At 38.4% G+C, this 18,494-nt stretch overlaps 1 protein-coding gene across 2 annotated transcripts in view; it reads right to left on the reverse strand.

Moving 5' to 3' along the window:
• KPNA4 (karyopherin subunit alpha 4) overlaps positions 1-18,120 on the reverse strand; it is a 73,456-nt gene extending 55,336 nt beyond the window's left edge. For both annotated transcript variants that reach the window (XM_058426462.1, XM_032173923.2), the window contains exon 1: positions 17,807-18,120. In XM_058426462.1, the coding sequence (XP_058282445.1) occupies positions 17,807-17,875 (69 nt within the window). In that variant the 5' untranslated portion in view covers positions 17,876-18,120. The remainder of the gene's footprint in view (positions 1-17,806) is intronic.
• Positions 18,121-18,494: the final 374 nt, after the last annotated feature.

Raw genomic sequence — 18,494 nt, forward strand, 5'->3', positions numbered from 1 at the left:
GGTGTTTTATATATTTAGGATTTTTACAGGAATGACACCATGCCACACAAAAGACTACTTTTCAAGCAGTTTTAGGTTTATAGGAAAACAGTAAAAAGTACAGACAGTTCCCACATATTCCCTGCCCCCACACAGGCAAAGCCTCCCCCTACATCAACATCCTGTTACCAGAGTGGTACATTTGTTACAACTGATGAGCCTACATGTACTATCACCTACAGTCCATAATTTACATTAGGGTTCATTCTTGGTGTCGCACACTCTATAGGTTTTAACAAATGTATAATGATATGCATCCATTAGTATCAAACAGTATTTTCACTGCCCTAAAATCCTCTGTGTTTTCCTTATTCATCTCCCTCAACCTCAATCCCTGCTAACAACTACTGATCTTTTTACTGTCTCTATAGTTTTGCCTTTTAAAAAATGTCATATAGTTGGAAGTATAGAGTATATAGTCTTTCAGATTGTCTTGTTTCTTTTAGCAATATGCATTTAAGATTCTCCATGTCTTTTCATGGCTTAATAGCTCATTTCTTCTTAGCACTGACTAATATGCCATTGTCTGGATATATCACAATTTATCCATTTACCTACTGAAGGACATCTTAGTTGCTTCCAAGTTTTGGCAATTATGAATAAAGCTGCTCTGTGTGGACGTAAGTTTTGAACTCATTTGGTTAATTACCAAGGTGTGCTATTGTTGGGTCATATGGTAAGAGTATGTTCAGTTTTGTACTGCCTCTCAAAGTGATTGTACCATTTTGCCTTCCCAACCAACAATGAATCAGAGTTCCTGTTGCTCCACATCCTCACCGGCATGTGGTGTTGTCAGTGTTCTGGGTTTTTTTTGTTGTTGTTGGTGGTGGTGGTGGTAAAATATACATAACAATAAAATTTACTATCTTAACCACTTTAAAATTTAGAAAATTTCAGAAAAACTGTAGTAAAAAACACACAACATAAGCTTTACCATTTTAACTATTTTAAAGTGAGTTCGGCAGCATTAAGAATGTTCATATTGTTGTGCATCAAATCTCCCAAAACTATCCTGGTCTTGCAAAAATGAAACACTACATCCATTAAACAACTCCCTATCTCCTTCCCTCTATCCCCTGGCAACCATCATTCCTTTTCCTGTTTCTATGCATTTGCCTATTCTAGGTACCCTGTATAAGTGGAATTATACAGTTTTTTTTTTTTTTTTGTGACTGGCATATTTCGCTTGGCATAATGCTTATGGTTCATTCATGTTGTAATATGTCCGAATTTCCTTCCTTTTTAAGTCTAAATAATATTCCACTGTATGTACATACACATTTTATCTATTTTATACATTAAATAACCTTTTGCTTCCACCATTTGGATACTGCAAATGCTGCTACTATAAACTAGAATGTACAAGTATCTTAGTTCCTGCTTTCAATTCATCTGGATATATATACTCAGAAGCGTAATTGCTGGGTCATATAATAATTCTATTTTTCACTTTTTGGGAACCACCATTCTGTTTTCCATAGTAGCTTCACCATTTTACATTCTCACCAATAATGCACAGGATTCTGAATTCTCCACATCTTCACCAACAGTTATTTTGTTTTTGTTATTTTTATAGTAGTCATCTTAATGGGTGGGAGATGGTATAGTTGTTTTGATCTGCATTTCCCTAATTACTGATGTTGAGCATCTTTTCATGTGCTTATCGGCTATTTTGTTTATCTTCCTTAGAGAAATATCTTTTCAAGCCTTTTGCACATTTTAAAATAAGGTTGCTGGTTTTTGCTATTGTTGAGTTTTAGGAGTTCTTTATATATTCTGGATACTACTCCTTTATCAGATACATCATTTGCAAATATTTTCTCACATTCTGCAGGTTGTCTTTTCACTCTTGATTGTTTCCTCGGCTGTACATCAACTTTTCAGTTTGATGTTTTTCCACTTGTCTATTTTTGCTTTTATAGCTTTGCTTTTAAGTGTCTTATCCAATAAATCAGTGCCAAGACCAAAGTTATAAAACTTTCTGTATTTTCTTCTATTTTACCAGTTTCAGATCTTATGTTTAAGTCTTTTATCCATTTTGAGTTAATTTTTGTATATAGTCCAAGGGTCCAATTTCAGTCTTTTGCATGGTGGATTATCAAGTGTTCCCAGCACCGTTTGTTAAAGGACTATCCTTTCTCCAATGTGTAGTCTTGGTATCTTTGTCGAAGATTATTTGCCCGAATATGCAGGGGTTCATTTCTGGGCTCTCTATTCTGTTCCACTGTTTATGTCTTTATGCCAGTACCATACTGATTTGACTACAGTAGCTTTGTAATATGTCTTTCAGTCTGGAAGCATGAGCTCTCCAGGCTTGTTGTTTTTCAAGATTGTTTTAGATATTCAGAGTCCTTATGGTATCTTATGAAGACTGCTTTTCTATTTCTGTAAAAAATGCTGCCATGATTTTGATAGGGCTTGCAATGGAATATTTAGACTGCTTTGGGTATCATGGACATTTTAACAATATTAAGTTTTCCATGAACATCGGATTGTTTTCCATTTGTGTTTATTTCTTTCAGCAATGTTTTGCATATAAGCCTTTTATTTGGTTAGGTTTATTCCTAAGTATGTTTTCTGACACTATTGGAAATGAGATTTTCTTAATTCCCTTTTCAGATTGTTCACTGTTAGTGTATAGAGACAGCTGTTTTTTTGTATGTTGATTTTGCTGAATTTATTAGTTCTAATCATTTTTGTGGAATCTTTAGGGTGATTGTGTAATCTGTGAACAGAGATAATTTTACATCTTTGTTATAGATTTGGATGTCTTTCATTTCTTTTTCTTGCCCAACTGCTCTAGCTAGGGCTTCTAGTACTATGTTGAAGAGAAATGCCAAGGGTGAGCATCCTTGTTTGTTCTGTTTTGAAAGAGTCTAACTCTGTTGTCCAGGCTGCAGTGCAGTGGCAGTCACTTCAGTCTCAAAATCCTAGGCTCAAGCAATCTTCCCTCAGCCTTCCAAGTAGCTGGGACCCCATGTGCATGCCTGCATGCCTGGATAGTTTTTATTTTATTTTTTCTTTGTAGAGACAGGGTCTTGCTATATTGCCCAGGCTGCTCTCGAACTCCTGGGCTCAAGTGATCCTCCCATCGGGGCCTCCTTCCAAAGCACTGGACTTATATGCATGAGCCAGCACACACTGCCACTGCCTTATTTCTGATCTTACAGGAAAAGCTTTCAGTTTTTCATCACTGAATATGTTGTTTGCTGTGGGCTTTTCATATATGGACCTTACTATGTTGAGATAATTTTCTTCTATTCCTAGTTTGAGTGTTTTTATCATGAAAGGGCACTGAATTTTGTCAAGGTTTGGTACTGAACTTTTCCTCCATCAACTGGTATGACTGTGTCATTTTTGTCCTTCAGTCAGTTAATGTGGTGTATCATACTGATTTTCATATGTTGAATCATCCTTGCACCCCAGGCATAAATTCCACTTGGTCATGGTATGTGATCCTTTTAATGTGCTATTGGATTTGGTGCACTAGTATTCTGTTGAGGATTTTTGCATCCATTTTCAAGGATACTGGCCTGTAGTTTTCTTTTCTTATAATGTCTTTTTCTGGTTTTAGTATCAGAGTAGGGCTGGCCTTGAGTTTGGAACTCTTCCATTTTCTGAAAGAGTCTGAGCAGGACTGGCATCAATTCTTCTTTAAATGTTTGGTAGAATTCACCAGTGAAGCCAATGATCCTGGGCTTTTCTGTGTGGGGAGATTTTAAAATTACTGTTTCAATCTCCTTACTACTTATAGGTCTAGTCAGATTTACAATTTCTTCATGATTCAGTATTGACAGGTTATATGTTTTAGGAATTTATCCATTTCATCTAGGTTATCCAAGTTGTTGGTATACAAGCCACACATATCCTTTTGCAATACTCTTTTCTCTACAAAAACATATGAAAAGTAAAAACACTGTCTTACAGAAGAAAATATCAAAATATAGGTACATAAATAACTGCTCAAAGAGTTCAGGAAAGGGAAGATTAATATGAATTGATGTGATTAGTGAAAACTGAATTGTGGAGGTTTAAGTTCAATGTGGAAGCATAAATAAGAAACGGCAAGGTAAAGGGGAGACTAGAAGGTGTTTCCAGGAGAGACCCAACAAAAGCAAATACAGAAAAAGCGAAACTGAATGTTAAATGTGAGGTGGGTTCATTTGCCTGAAGTAGAGAGTCAGAGATGAAGTTAGTTGGATGGGGAGTTATCAACTAAAAAGGTAAGAATTAATTTGGACAAGTAATTTCACTTTTAGACCTTTACTAGCATTTATGCAGCAAACACTCAAATATCTGTTAAACCAAATTGAGAGCCTGAAATGCCTAGCTAATTAAGAACTTTTCAGTGCTTCTTAGAGATAATAGGAAGCCACTGAAGGTTTCTGGGTTGAGAAGTGAAAACAGCAATGATGTTCTGGGAAGTTTACTGAAGTAACTGCATTCTAATGGTTCTCATCTGGGGTGAGTTTGCCACACAAGGGATATTTGGCAATTTCTGAAGACTATTCTTGGTCGTCACAACTGGGTGGGGGGCGGGGGGTGTGCTACTGACATCTAGTAAGAAGAGGCCACAGATGCTGCTAAACATCCTACAGTGTACAGGACACTCCCCCATCCCCCAACAAATTATCTGGCTCAAAATGTCAATAGTGCCAAGGATGAAAACCTTCACTGTATTCTAATATGAGTTACTCTCATGAGAATTCAAATTAAGTTCAAATATGTTTGGAAAAATGTACACACGAAAAAGGAAACAATCCAAAAGACTAACAGTAGTGAGAATATGAAAGATTATTTTTATTTTTCCAAAAAGTGTTTTTACAATGATCATGCATTACTTCTATCAAGAGAAAAAACAGACTTAAAAATTCTGACTTCATCACTACGCAATCTATACATGTAACAAAACTGCACTTGTACTCCATAAATTTATATAATACATAAGATAACCTTAAAAATAAAAATTCTAATTTAGTTACTAATTCTAATCAGAGTACACTCCTGTTTTCTTTAAAAAATTTTTCATTTAATTCCCTCAAATATTTACTTAAATGCTGACTACAGGCTCTGTAATGAGACTTAAGAATATAGTGGTGTACAAAATAGGTAAGTTTCAGGGAGCTTATAGTCCGAGGGGAGAAACTAACATTGAGTAAACACACAAATTATCATCAGTGCTCTTAAGGAAAACAGGTGGGCTTAACATTCAATTAACTTTTTCAGGGATGGCCTCTGCGAATAAATGACTTTGAAGCTGAGATTCAAAGGATGAGAAATAACCATGTAAATGAAGGAAAGAGACGGGGACTGGAGGCGCAGAGAAAGCATTCTCACAGACAGAGCAGCATGTGTGAAGGGGTGAAGAGGAGAACACCACTAATGTGTTAGTGGAATTAAAAGAAGATAAATGAATGAGAGTATAAGTAACGAAGGGAGATAGTAGAGCGAGAGGGAGGAGAAGTAGACAAGGACCAAATATGGTACGGCCTTGAAGGTCTCAGTAAGGAGTATGGAAGCTAAATGTGGTGAGAAGCTAATGAAGCAGGAGAGGTGAGAATTGATTTATTATTATTATTATTTTTTTAAAAACATGCAGGTTATTTTATGAACTGGAGAAAGGCAATAGCAGAAACAAGGTAACCACTCTGGGGATGAGACAATAATGATTTGCCCCAGATTATGACAGTGAGTAGAAAGTTAACAGGAAAGAAAGAACGGAGGTGGACATTAACATAATGTCATATTTACAATCTTGTCTAAAAGAAACTGCTCTTTCCAGGGGTGCTCCTGGAGAAGCAGTCAAATGATGTTACTTCTCATGTGATACCCCTATACTCCTCACAACACAGAAGACTGTTAGTGTGAGTTGGGAAGAAAGCACCTGACTCAGGAAAAGCCAATCCATAAGCAGGCCAGCAGTAAAAACAATCTGCTTCAGCTTGGGCACAGCTTATTAGCTCAGTCAGATTATCTCTCAGTAATTTAACATAGAATTACGTAAAGACTAAGACAGTCAGCAGCTAGGGAAAATAAAACTTAGCAGCTGGCAGAGCAGAACTTTGCAGATCCATGAACACCTACCATCAAGACAATCTTACCTGACATCTTGGATAATATGATAACTGGTCCCTGAACTTCCCTAATATCCCTACTTGACCTAGTCTGAATAAGGATGTGTTCCTTGCATTCTTAAACGCCTAATTCAAAACAAGTCCCCATTAGGATAGGATTTTAATTCTACAGATGCAGAAATGGAGGCTGAAAAAATTATTATTAAACTGTCCTAATGGCAAATAACTAGAGATGCAATCCTAGGTGTTCCCACAGTAAAAACTAAGCTTTTGCATAAATCTCAAGGAGATATCAGATACAAAACATTTAGCCTTTTCTTTCTCTTCAAACTTAAGGTATAATACTCATTGTAAATTTGAGTTTAAGAAAGAAACATAAGGAATCTAGCTCATATTGATTGAATTTACCCACAGAGCCAGCTTAAGGCTGACTGAGAGATCTTAGAGATCTGGACCTATTAGAATGTAAACTTCATGAGAATAGGAACTCAGCCTGTGTTATGTAGAACCTCCAACAGAACCTCCAACACAGATGCTGAATAAATATTTGCTTAACAAATGAATTCAATACAGGGAAGGGTAGAAGGGAAAGTCAGTGAAAAAGAGCTGCTTAGAGTTCAACTGTGACCCCCAAAAAGTGGAAAGTTGTCACAACTCCCACTCATCTCTTACGTTTTCTATTGTTGTTTTTAATATTAACATAACAGCTTTGAGATATAATTTACATACCATATAGTTCACCCATTTAAAGTATACAATTCAGTTATTTTAGTACATTCACAAAGTTGTGCATTGAACACCACTATCTAACTCCAGATGACTTTCAACATCACAAAAATCAGCTCCATACCCACTAACAATCATTCCCTTTTCCCTCTGTCCCAACCCCTGGCAACCACTAATTTATTTTCTGTCTCTATGGACTTGCCTATCCTGGACATTTCATACTGTGATACTGTGAAATATTTGGTCTTCATCCCATTTCCAGACATACAACTTCTAAAATCCTTAAAATCTATGCAGTGATGAGTGTCTTTTGAAGGCTAATGAATGACTGGTGACTGGGGGGCCCTACTTAGTTTCAGGATGAGGGCTGATCACTGGAAAGACCAAGACATGACTAGAGAATTGGCACTTTCAGCCCCACCCTCCAACCTCTGGGGAGGGAAAAGGGGCTGAAGGTTAAGCTGATCACCAATTGTTAATGATTTAATCAATCATGCCTACATTATGAAGTTTCCATAAAAACTCAAAATGGGTTCTGAGAGCTTCTGGATAGCAGAACACATGCTGGTGCCTAGACGGCATGGAAACTCAGTGCCCCTTCCCATATACCACATCTGGCTGTTCATCTGTATCCTTTGTAATATCGTTTATTAAAAAAATCAGTAAACATAAGGAAAGTGTTTCCCTGAGTTCCATAAGCCATTCTAGCAAACTAATTGAACCCAAGGAGCGGGTAGTGCGAACTCTATGTATAGCCAGTCAGTCAGAGGCACAAGACATAACCTGTGCTTGTGATTCCATCTGAAGTGGGGGACACTCCCATGGGACTGAGCTCTCAACCTGAAATCTGATGTTATCTCCAGGTAGACAGTGTCAGAATTAAATTGAATCAGTGGATACCCAGCAGGTGTCCGTTGCAGAACTGACTGCTTAGCTGGTGTGTGGGGAAAAACCCCCATACATCTGGTGTCAGAAGTATTGTGTTGAGTGACTGTATGAAAGGGCAGTGTAGGAAAAAGAGTTAATTTTATTTATTTACATATCCTCTCAAATATAACTGGAATTATAGAATGTGATCTTTTGTGACTAGCTTCTTTCAGGCAGTATGTTTTCAAGGTTCATCCATACCGTTGCATGTGTCAGTACAATAGTCCCCCCGTTATCTGCACAGGGTGTGTTCCAAGACCCCCAGTAGATGCCTGAAGCTGCAGATAGTACCGAACTCTATATGTAGTATGTTTTTTCCTATGCCTACATATCTATGATAAAACTTACTTTATCAATTAGGCACAGTAAAAGATTAATAATAATAAAATGGAACAATTATAACAATATATTGTAAGAAAAGTCAAGTGAATGTGGGATCTCTTTCTCTCTAAATATTAGTATCTTGTTGTATCACATATTCACCTAGTTTCTGATCACAGTTGACTGCAGGTAACTTGAAACTGCAGACAAGGGTGAACTATTACACTTCATTTTATAGCAGAACAATACTCCATTGTATGTATATACCATACTTTGTGCATTCATCAGTTAATGGGTATTTGGGTTGTTTCCTTCTTTTATTTTATTTTATTTATTTAAATTATTTATTTATATTTATTTATTATTTTTGAGACGGAGTTTTGCTTTTGTTGCCCAGGCTGGAGTGTAATGGCCCGATCTCAGCTCACTGCAACCTCCACCTCCTGGGTTCAAGTGATTCTCCTGCCTCAGCCTCCGAGGTAGCTGGGATTACAGGCATGCACCACCATGCCTGGCTAATTTTGTATTTTTAGTACAGACGGGGTTTCTCCATGTTGGTAGTGCTGGTCTCCCAACTCCCGACCTCAGGTGATCCGGCCCGCCTTGGCCTCCCAAAGTGCTTGGGATTACAGGCGTGAGCCACTGCGCCCAGCCAGGTTGTTTCCTTCTTTTAGCTGTTATGGATAATGCTGCTATGAACACTCATTTACAAGTTTTTGTGCAGACATATGTTTTCAATTCTCCTGGATTTATATCTAATTAGTAGAACTGCTGGGTCACATGTTAACTGTTTAACTTTTTGAGGAACTGCCAAACTGCATTGCAAAGCAGCCGTTACCATTTTACATTCCCATCAGGCATGTATGAGGGTTCCACTTTCTCCACATCCTCACCAACACCTGTTATTTTCTTTTTATATACTGCCATCCTAGTGGGTGTAAAGTGGTATCTCATCATGCTTTAGAGCTATGTTTCCCTAATGACTAATGAGGCAGATCCTATTTTTTATTTGTTTATTGGTCTTAATTAAACTTTTCATCATTGAGTATCCCTTATGTGAAATGCTTGGGAACACAAGTGTTTCAGATTTTGGATTTTTTGGGATTTTAGAATGTTTGCATAATACTTAGAGACTGAGCATCCCTAATCCAAAATCTGGTATGCTCCAATGAGCGTTTCCTTTAAGCATCACGTAGGTGCTTAAAGTTTCAGATTTTGGAGCATTGTGGATTTCAGATTTTTGGATTTGGACGCTCAACCTGTACTGTCATTGTTTTAAAGCTGGAGAATAACAAGGGAATTGGGAAAAATTATTCACAACATTAAGAGAAAAAACATGAAAAAATTTAAGGTGTTTGAAACAGCTGATCAACAATGAACCCAATTCTATAGATATATCTGTAGAAAAATGAACATCTCCACATAATATTCAAAAGTGAAATAAGGAACCAAACCTACCCTAAATAGGTAGGACTATAGGTGTGTGCCACCACACCCAGCTAAATTTTTTCCTTTTTTTAGAGATGAGGTCTCACTATACTGCCTAGGATGGTCTCAAACTCCTGGCCTCAAGGAACCAAATCCTCTGCACTATTTTAAAGAGAGCTGGAAAATATTTGGGTTTCACACCTACTAAAGAACTAGGAGTGATGTAACAATTATTTGAAAACCTTAAGGTACTATCTTGCTTGTTTTTCTGGACCAGTAACAGCTTCAAGTGGCTAAAAAGCCAGTGTGAAGAGGCAGAACAGGTGGCAAACAGGACAGGGCTATTTAATACAACCAAGCAGAGACAACTTAACATAGGTCTTTCAGGATAAAACTACTCAACTAAATAAATTTATGTAACACTTACCTCAAGGGTCCAGAAAGACATACTTTAAAAAACATAAAAAGTAGATATGTGCAAACTAAAGTTTTCATTAAAGAACAGGACACTGAGATAGACTATGATTTACCTTCTAATATTAGACATATGTCCATCACTGAACTAGTAAAAAACATACTATCTTAGGATTCCGACTTTTGTTGGTAAAAAATTCATGAAATTCCACGTTTGTCAAAATACATCGTTAATTAAAATCTAATTTACATTAAGTTTAAAGTAAATAAAAATTTAGGGAAAAAATGACAGGTGACCACATTGTGTCCGAATAGTAAATAAACAGCAATAGAAAATAAGTCAGCATTTAAAAATTTCTATCTATCTGAGATGAGATCTCATTCTTGTCACCCAGGCTGGAGTGCACTGGCATAGTCATAGTCCATTGCAGCCTCCACTTCCTAGGCTCAAGCGATCCTCCTGCCTCAGCCTCCTAAATAGGTATGACTACAGGTGTGTGCCACCACACCCAGCTAAATTTTTTATTTTTATTTTTTGTAGAGACAAGGTCTCACTATATTGCCTAGGATGGTCTCAAACTCCCAGTATCAAGCAACCCTCCTGCCTCAGCCTCCCAAAGCAATGGAATTACAGGCATGAGCCACTGTGCCTGGGAAAGTTTAGCATCTTTAATAATCAACTTAATCTTGTATGACCAACAAATATCTATTACCTTAAATCATTTTCATTCTGGGTACTAAATAGTATGAATTATAGTTGTTTTCGGATTATATTTACAATCTTTGAGAAAACAGTGACAAAATCTACATAAAGCATTTAGTAACCCACTTACAACACAGGATTAAAGAAGTCATAAACTAGTATGTATGTGACAATTTGGCTGAAGTATGTGGGAGAAAGTAGGTTTTCAGGTGACTGTTAAATAAGGGGAATAGGAAGCCTTCCCCAATTTGTATGATGTGGTTTGGATTATGGCACACAAAGGTACAAGAGGAATTTTGTAAGCAAAATGTTATTCTGATATAGAACATAGGGGTTTACTTGGATGCAATGTATGACTAAGTAAGTTGGCAGAAATAGTAAGAGGTTCCATTTACTCTGCATGTACTTTATGCTAGGCACTGTTAAACATTTCAAAGGCTTAGACAGAATCAAGTTAGCCTCCATAATTATTAAGTGGAGAAACCAGAGTTCAAACCCAGACCTAAGTCACTCCACAGTCCATGTCTTTTAACCCCTATATTATAAGGTCCTTTAACAGCCTGTATTAATTAAAAGTGACACTCATGTGCAAAAGAAGCAATGATAAACTAAGAGAGTGGTACTCAAAGTATGGTCCATGGGCCCCTATGTGGGTCCTGAGACCTTTACAGAGAGTACACAGGGTCAAAACTATTTTCCTAATGATAATACTAATACTTTTTTTTTAAAAAATTGTATTAACATTTGAATTGATGCCATAGGGGTAAGACTGCTGGTGCTTTAGAATGAATTAAGGCAATGACATCACGATGCAATAGTAGTCACTGATTTCACAGCTAAAATTTGTTTAAAAGTCAGCTCACTTAAGAATGTCCTTGAGGAAACAGTAAAAAATGATTACTTTTATTAAATATTGGCCTTTTCTAATTGTGTGAAAAAAATGGAGATTACATATAAGCCACTTCTGCCGCATACCAACTTCTACTGAAGGACAACTGTCTCAAGGAAAAAGTACTTGTGCAACTGAGTTGTGACCTGACCTAGCCACTGTTTTCATGGAACACTATTTTTACTTGAAAAAACGACTGACAGACAAATTATGGTTATTCAGACTTAATGGCTGGAAGATGTTTTCACAAAAATGAGCAAAGTGAGTCTATGGCTTCAAGGATAACCATTTATAGCATTTATTGCTAATGATAAAATTTCAGCTTCCTCTGAACTTGTCCTAGAGGCATGGTAAAAAAAGAAAAAAAAAAAATTGAGCTTCCGAGAGAAAATTAGAATTTTAGAAAACTTGTATCCACTACTGTGAACCTGACAGATTCTCAATACTTAAGATTTTTCTGAATTGTGTGGTTATCATGAATTTTTTATTGAATAAAATTATGTTAGCATTTGGAAGATGTACATAACTCAGTGACATAATGTTTTCCAAATAATCCAATGCATGGTGTTACAAAAAGCATCAGTAAAAGATGGGTAAAAGTTATATCTGAAGTGCAAGACAGACCAATAGATTTTAATGTAACAGTGTAAGAAAAGTTCACTCATGTGGCTTCAGATTCTACATTGCAATTAATCTTTTAAGAAACTACCTCTTGTGGAATTACGATGTAGTATCACTTAATCTCCATAATTATCCTGAAAAGCCTATGAAAACATACATACCTTCCTTTTTCAACTGTCTGTCTGTGTGAAGGTGGATATTCTTCATACACTTCAACCAAAACAGTGTATCACAAAAGACTGAATGCAGAAATAGATGAGAATTCAGCTGTCTTAAGCCAAATATTAAGACCCGAAAAAAAGGTTCAACATGGCCATTCTTCTCACTATGTATTTTTGGTCTTGAAAAATGTCCTTATTTTATAGGTGTCAATATAAAGATAGTTCCCATATTAACTATAGAAAAAGGAAGAACTCCAACCCTGTCTTTTACCAAACCTAAATGAAAAGCACAGAAAACAAACTGTTTTCTAGTGTTTGAAAGTCCACAAGTGACACACAATTTCCAAAAACCCCTCTGAGAAAAAAAGAAAACATTTACTGAATACCTATTATACCCCGTGGACTATGCTCAGTGCTTTCATATAAAACCTTTTCATCAAATTTGAGACTGGCATTAAGGCTGAAAGAAGTCAAATGGAGGAAATATGGTAAAGTACAAAAAGAACAGACTCTGACACACCTGAATTAAAATCATTCCCTTGAATGTTATCTTATTAAATCAAAAGCACAAGAGTTTCTTCTTTAAAATTTCTTCTTTAAAATAAATTCAATATTTATAAGATTGAGAGAAATGTGAATACAGTTAAAAGCATATACAGTAGGTGCTCAAAAAGTTCCCTTCAGTCATACTCCTCTCTTCTGTTCCAAAACTAAATCAGCGAGTAAGTACCAAAATCAAAGATCAAGGTTAAATCTGATGACATGCTCTTGTTTCATTCATCATTATAGGCCTCAAATAGATGAATGCTACTCCAGAAAACATTTAAAAATATTTTAAGGACCCACAACCACTATCGGGTATTAGAAATCAATGTTTAAAAACTAACTTTGCATTTTTTTTTTTCTAAAGTAGCTTCATTCTTTGAAATCTAAAGCACTCCTACAATTCTTCCCAATCTTGTATATTCATTTGACATACTTAGTGACTATGAAAAATAAGGGCATCTTGGTATCTCCAGGAAAACTATCAATGAAGCAATTCTCAAACTGGCTACCTTGTAAACCAGGAAAATTGGCAGGAAGCACAAAAACAATCATTTAATTCCTAATTATATTTCTATCAGATATTTCATATTGTCACATGCTTGGACTATTATGTGAAAAATTAGACAGTAGTTATTTTAAGTATAGTAAATATGTTCCAAGATTTGTGGTGAGAGAGATCAGTCTCTAAAAGTTAACAAGACTTAATACCTTAACAATGCTTTTCACTCTGTACACTTTAACAAATCACCGAGGCTCTTTCAAAACAACAAAACAGCTGATCAATTTATTAAACTCTTGCCAACCAAGCACCTTTTTAAAAAAATGTTCAAGCTGACTTCATATTTTGTGTTTGTGTGGATAATCACAAGTTTCTAATTATGTAGCATTTTAATATTCTTTTATATTTAGGGTAAGTTGTTTTCTTAAAGTTGTGTTTTTAAAAGATCTAGTTATATTTTATGCTCTATTTGAACCTAGACACTTAGAACTTTCATCAAAAGTATGCAGGTTTATTAGGAAACCTACAAGAAAATTCCCCTCTACTTTAAAAAACATAAATTAGATGAGCTTATTTTACTTTATCCTGATAAGTTTTTTATTTCAAGTGTGGTCACTTCCCATTTCCTATGCTGCACTGTATACCCTCTTTTCTATGGTTACTATTCTCAAACTAAGACTGGGGATCTTCTACAACACTGTAAGAAGCAGCCACGCCATGGTGAATATCATCTGATAGTTCCAATAATTATTTTAAATGGATACTCAACATTTGCCTTCTTTGTTGCTTTTGTCTTTCAAGAAACTTAACATGACCATATTTTAGAGGAGCCAGAATGGTAGAGAGAGGTAGGAACAAATATCAGATGGAAATCTATGCATAACTTTCAACTCTAACACTCAGAAATTATAACTTTAAAAGGGATCACTAATTTGGTGTGTCTAAACTGCCCTTCAATGAGCAGCTACACGTCTCTGTATTAAAAGCTTTCCCTATTACTTGTTCAATGTAACAACTTATACAAGCAGAGAGAAAAAACAGCCACTGAAAAGAAGGGAGTAAGAGAATCAATTATACTGAATCTTGTTAAATCCCTTCCCTCTCCCCAAACAGAAAAGCTGAAGGTGATAAAACGCTCAGAGAATTGCCAGGCATCTTCCTAACATTACCTATTAATCTTCACAACACTCATGAAGCAGATGTCAAGTACCTCTAGTTTTACAGATGAAAGAACCATAAGACTAAGCGATTTCCCCCAAGGTCATACACAAAGTTAGAGATCAAATTAAACTAAACTCTAGGACTTTGTACTCTTCATCATTTCTAATCAAATAAACTGTTAGATCAAAATATGCTACAATTACCTCTCCCTAAATGCTATATACTCTGTACATGGGCTGTTCCAATAAGGTAGCCACTAGCCACATGTGGCTATTAAGCACTTGAAATGCAGCTAGTCCAAGTGGAGGTATGCCATAACTGTAAAATACAAACTGGATTTTGAACATATGAAAGGAATAATGTGAAACGTCTCAATTATTTTACACAAATTAGATGTTGCATGGTATTTTGGATACATTGGATTAAGTTAAATTCACTGGTCCATACTTCTTTCCAAAGACTTCCCATGAAATAGATGTCATCATAAGATCCAAATCAAAAAGCAATTATTTTCTCAGAATTTGCTGTATTCTACATACATTATGTAACAAAATGTAGTAACCATATCTAAAGGGTGATAAGTGTTTAGAGAGATACAGCATATATGTAAGTAGGCTGATAAGTGTTTAGAGAGATACAGCAGATATGTAAGTAACAAATACACAAAACAGACCACTGTACTGTTCGCTAAATATAAAAAAGAATGTTTCTATCTCATTACAAGTATATGTGATTTTGAGTAAGTCACAGTGTGGACAAAGTATGACTTTCCATTAGAATCATATGTTATTTCCTTAGGTGGAAGTGAAAATATTCCTACCCCTAATGTATGCACAAGGCTATCAAAGTCACCAGAGGACAACCACAAGGCACTTTGAATTTCTAAAAAAAAAAAAACCTGGCTAATGTCAATATATACTTATTTTTTAAAAGTCACACATCACAATATTCTTCTAATACAGCCTCAGCTCTTAATCTGATTTTGACTAAAGTACCAAAAGATATGAGGTAAGAGGAAACATCAATTTAAAAAATAAGGATAACTCCAGAAAGTCTGGCAATTCCACCAAAGGTTGAATGTAAGTTTCCATATGATCTAGCAATTCTATTCCTAGGTATATAGCCAAGAGAAATAAAACATACATCCACACAAAAATGTTCTTAGTAGTATTATGTAAAATAACTAAAAAAGTGGAAACAATGAAAATGTTCATTAACTGAAGAACTGATAAATAAAATGTGATATATCCACGAGCTGGAGGATCATTCGGCCATAAGGATCATTCGGCCATGAAACACTGATACATTCTTGTTACAACATGGATAAACCTTGAAAACATTACATTATGTGAAAGAAGCCAGTTACAAAAAGAGCACAAATTGTACAATTCCATTTATATGGAATATCCAGGATGGGCAAATCTAAGAAGACAAAAACTGGTTGCCTGGGGCTAGGGTAGTTGGGAATTGGAGAGTGACTGTTAATGAGTACAGGTTTCTTTTTGGGGCGGTGAAAATGTTCTAAGATTGATTGTGGTGATGGTTGCAAAACTGAGAATACACTAAAAGCCACTTTAAGTGGGCGAATTGTATGGCATGTGAATTACATCTCAATGAAGCTGCTAGAAAAATGAAGCCAGAAATGTAGAGGAAAAAAGGGTTATAGGGATCTGTCAAGCACCTAATTGCTATTTTTCTGGATTCTGTAATTTTGTGGTACTTACCAGTTTTTAAGTTTCATTATTTGTGATTTTTTCTCATTCTAAGTATTCACATTAGTAAAAAACATTTTCACCACATTCTTTCACAAACAAGTAAATTTACTGAAAAATCATTGTTATTTAAGAAGCTCATTTTTATGGCATGCGAATTATCTCAATAAAGATGTGACATCTTTGCATTAAAAAAAGGGATCACAATGGTAATATGTTAACCTTAAAAGAACCACAGAATTAACAGCCCTGGACACTTAGTAGTCCCTCAAATTATGAAACCCACTAAAACGCATAAACTACTTTAAAGATAATATTAACAGCTTTGTAAAAAGCCCAAAAAATATCTCAGTCAAGCAAACTCTCAAGTTCAGAAATGCCATGGGAAGTTGAAGATTTCATTATGAAAACGTACCGAGGAACAACATAAAAAATACTGCTTGACCACTTTCCCTAAAAGCTAAACTCGTGATTAAGATGCAGAAGGGAAGTATTAAATCTATTTGTCTAAACTCTTAAAGCTGAAGGGAAGAAGTCTTCTATCAAAAATCTCAGTGGGGTGTGTGGGTATGCGTGTGTGCATGTGTGTATTTAACCCATACACCTTATGTAGACAATCTCGGGAGCAGCTGTATCTAAGACAATGAAGCTTTTTTTTTTCCTTTTTAAATAATCAAACGTGATGGTGCCATTCCCTAGCCCACCCCATCCCCCACTACCACCACCAGCAGGTGGAGGGAAAGGATACTGTAGACTAGAGGATGACAGCTTTGTATAACCCTTTGGACTTTATATGTAAGAATGCAGCTGGTGGTCTCCTCTCAGGAGGGGGTAAAGAGATTTGTGGACAAGCTGAAATAAGGGGTATCCTTTGCCTGGAAGAGGGCACACCGTGAGCCACATCTTGAATCAGCTATATCCAGAGTAAAACACAGGCCGCTGGAAGGCACTGTTAGCATCACCAGGATGGCCTCTCACGCCGGGGGTGTTTTTTTTCAACGGAGAAGTTGTCCTGTAGTTTGGATATTGGGGGGAGGCAGGGGTAAAGCGGGAGTCGGGAAGACCAGAAAAAATGCCTTTAAGTGGAGACGCCTCGGGCCTCGCTGAGGAAGTTCAGAGCCCCACTCGGTCGCCACACGCTCACCCTCCCATCCCCACCGCCCTCCTTCCCGCGGCGCCAGACGTCGGTGCCCGAGAGAGAGCCGGAATCTCCGCCACTGCCGGGGAGGGGGCCGCGGCCCGGCAGGGGCAGCACCAGCCGCACACGCACGCCTCCTCCGCACGCGCCGCGCCCAGCCTCCCCGCCGCGCGGCCCGGCCCCTCGCACCCGCGCCGGGCCGGCTCCGCCGGGCAGGCCTAGGCCGCGCCGGCCGTACCCGGGCACCTCGCTCCCCGGCGGAGGCGGAGCAGGCCCGACATAAACTTCCCGGCGCGCTAGCAGAGGCGTCACGGACGGGCCGGCCCCTAGCGCCATTCCCCGAGGCCCGGAGGCGGCTCCCGCCCCTACTCCCCACACTCGGGGTCCCGGCGGAGACCGGCCCCAGATCCACAGCCCCTACCCCTCCGGCGTCGTCCCCGAGTTTACCTCCAAGTCGCGGCCTTTGTTCTTGAAATTCTTGAGCCGTTGGTTGTCCAGTTTCTCGTTGTCCGCCATGGCCGGGCCGGTGACTCCTTCCCCCGCCCGGGCCCCGCGGGATCCGCCCCAACCACCGCGCCGCACCGACACTCCCAGGAACCGGGCCGCCGCCTGAGCTGCTGTGCCCGCCGCGCCGCCGCTTCCTTCCTCCTCTCACCTGCCTCCGCCGCGGCCTTCTCCTCTCCCCGCCCGCCCCCCCGCGCTAACCCCAGCGCGACTGCAGCTCCGGCAAAGACAACTGTGGGGCCGGGCGGCGGCAACGGCGGCGGAATGTGCTGCCGGCTGAGAGGGGGAGGCAGCCTCGATCTGCAGGCCCCGGCGCTGCGGCCACGCCCATCGCCTCCAGCCCAGCTCGCCCATTGGCCAACCAGGCTCCGGTGCGTTCGACCAATCTAAAGGGGCGATGGAGAGCCGGGGCGGAAAGAGCGAACGGAAAGGGGAAGCGAACGACGCTGGGAGGAGCCGGCTCCGGGCCGGGAGGGGTGCGGCGGGGGCAGGCTGGGAAGGACCACATGCCTTCGGAGAGAGGGGTTGGAAGCAACAGAGAAGTAGACTTCAGGAGAAACCAGCAAGGGGAAAGAGAGGCCCGGGAACGCAGCAGGGCGAGTTGTTTTGCTCCACTCGTCCGGGAAGCCCT

Source organism: Hylobates moloch, unplaced genomic scaffold, assembly GCF_009828535.3.
Source record: "Hylobates moloch isolate HMO894 unplaced genomic scaffold, HMol_V3 SCAFFOLD_13, whole genome shotgun sequence".
Lineage (NCBI taxonomy): Eukaryota > Metazoa > Chordata > Mammalia > Primates > Hylobatidae > Hylobates > Hylobates moloch.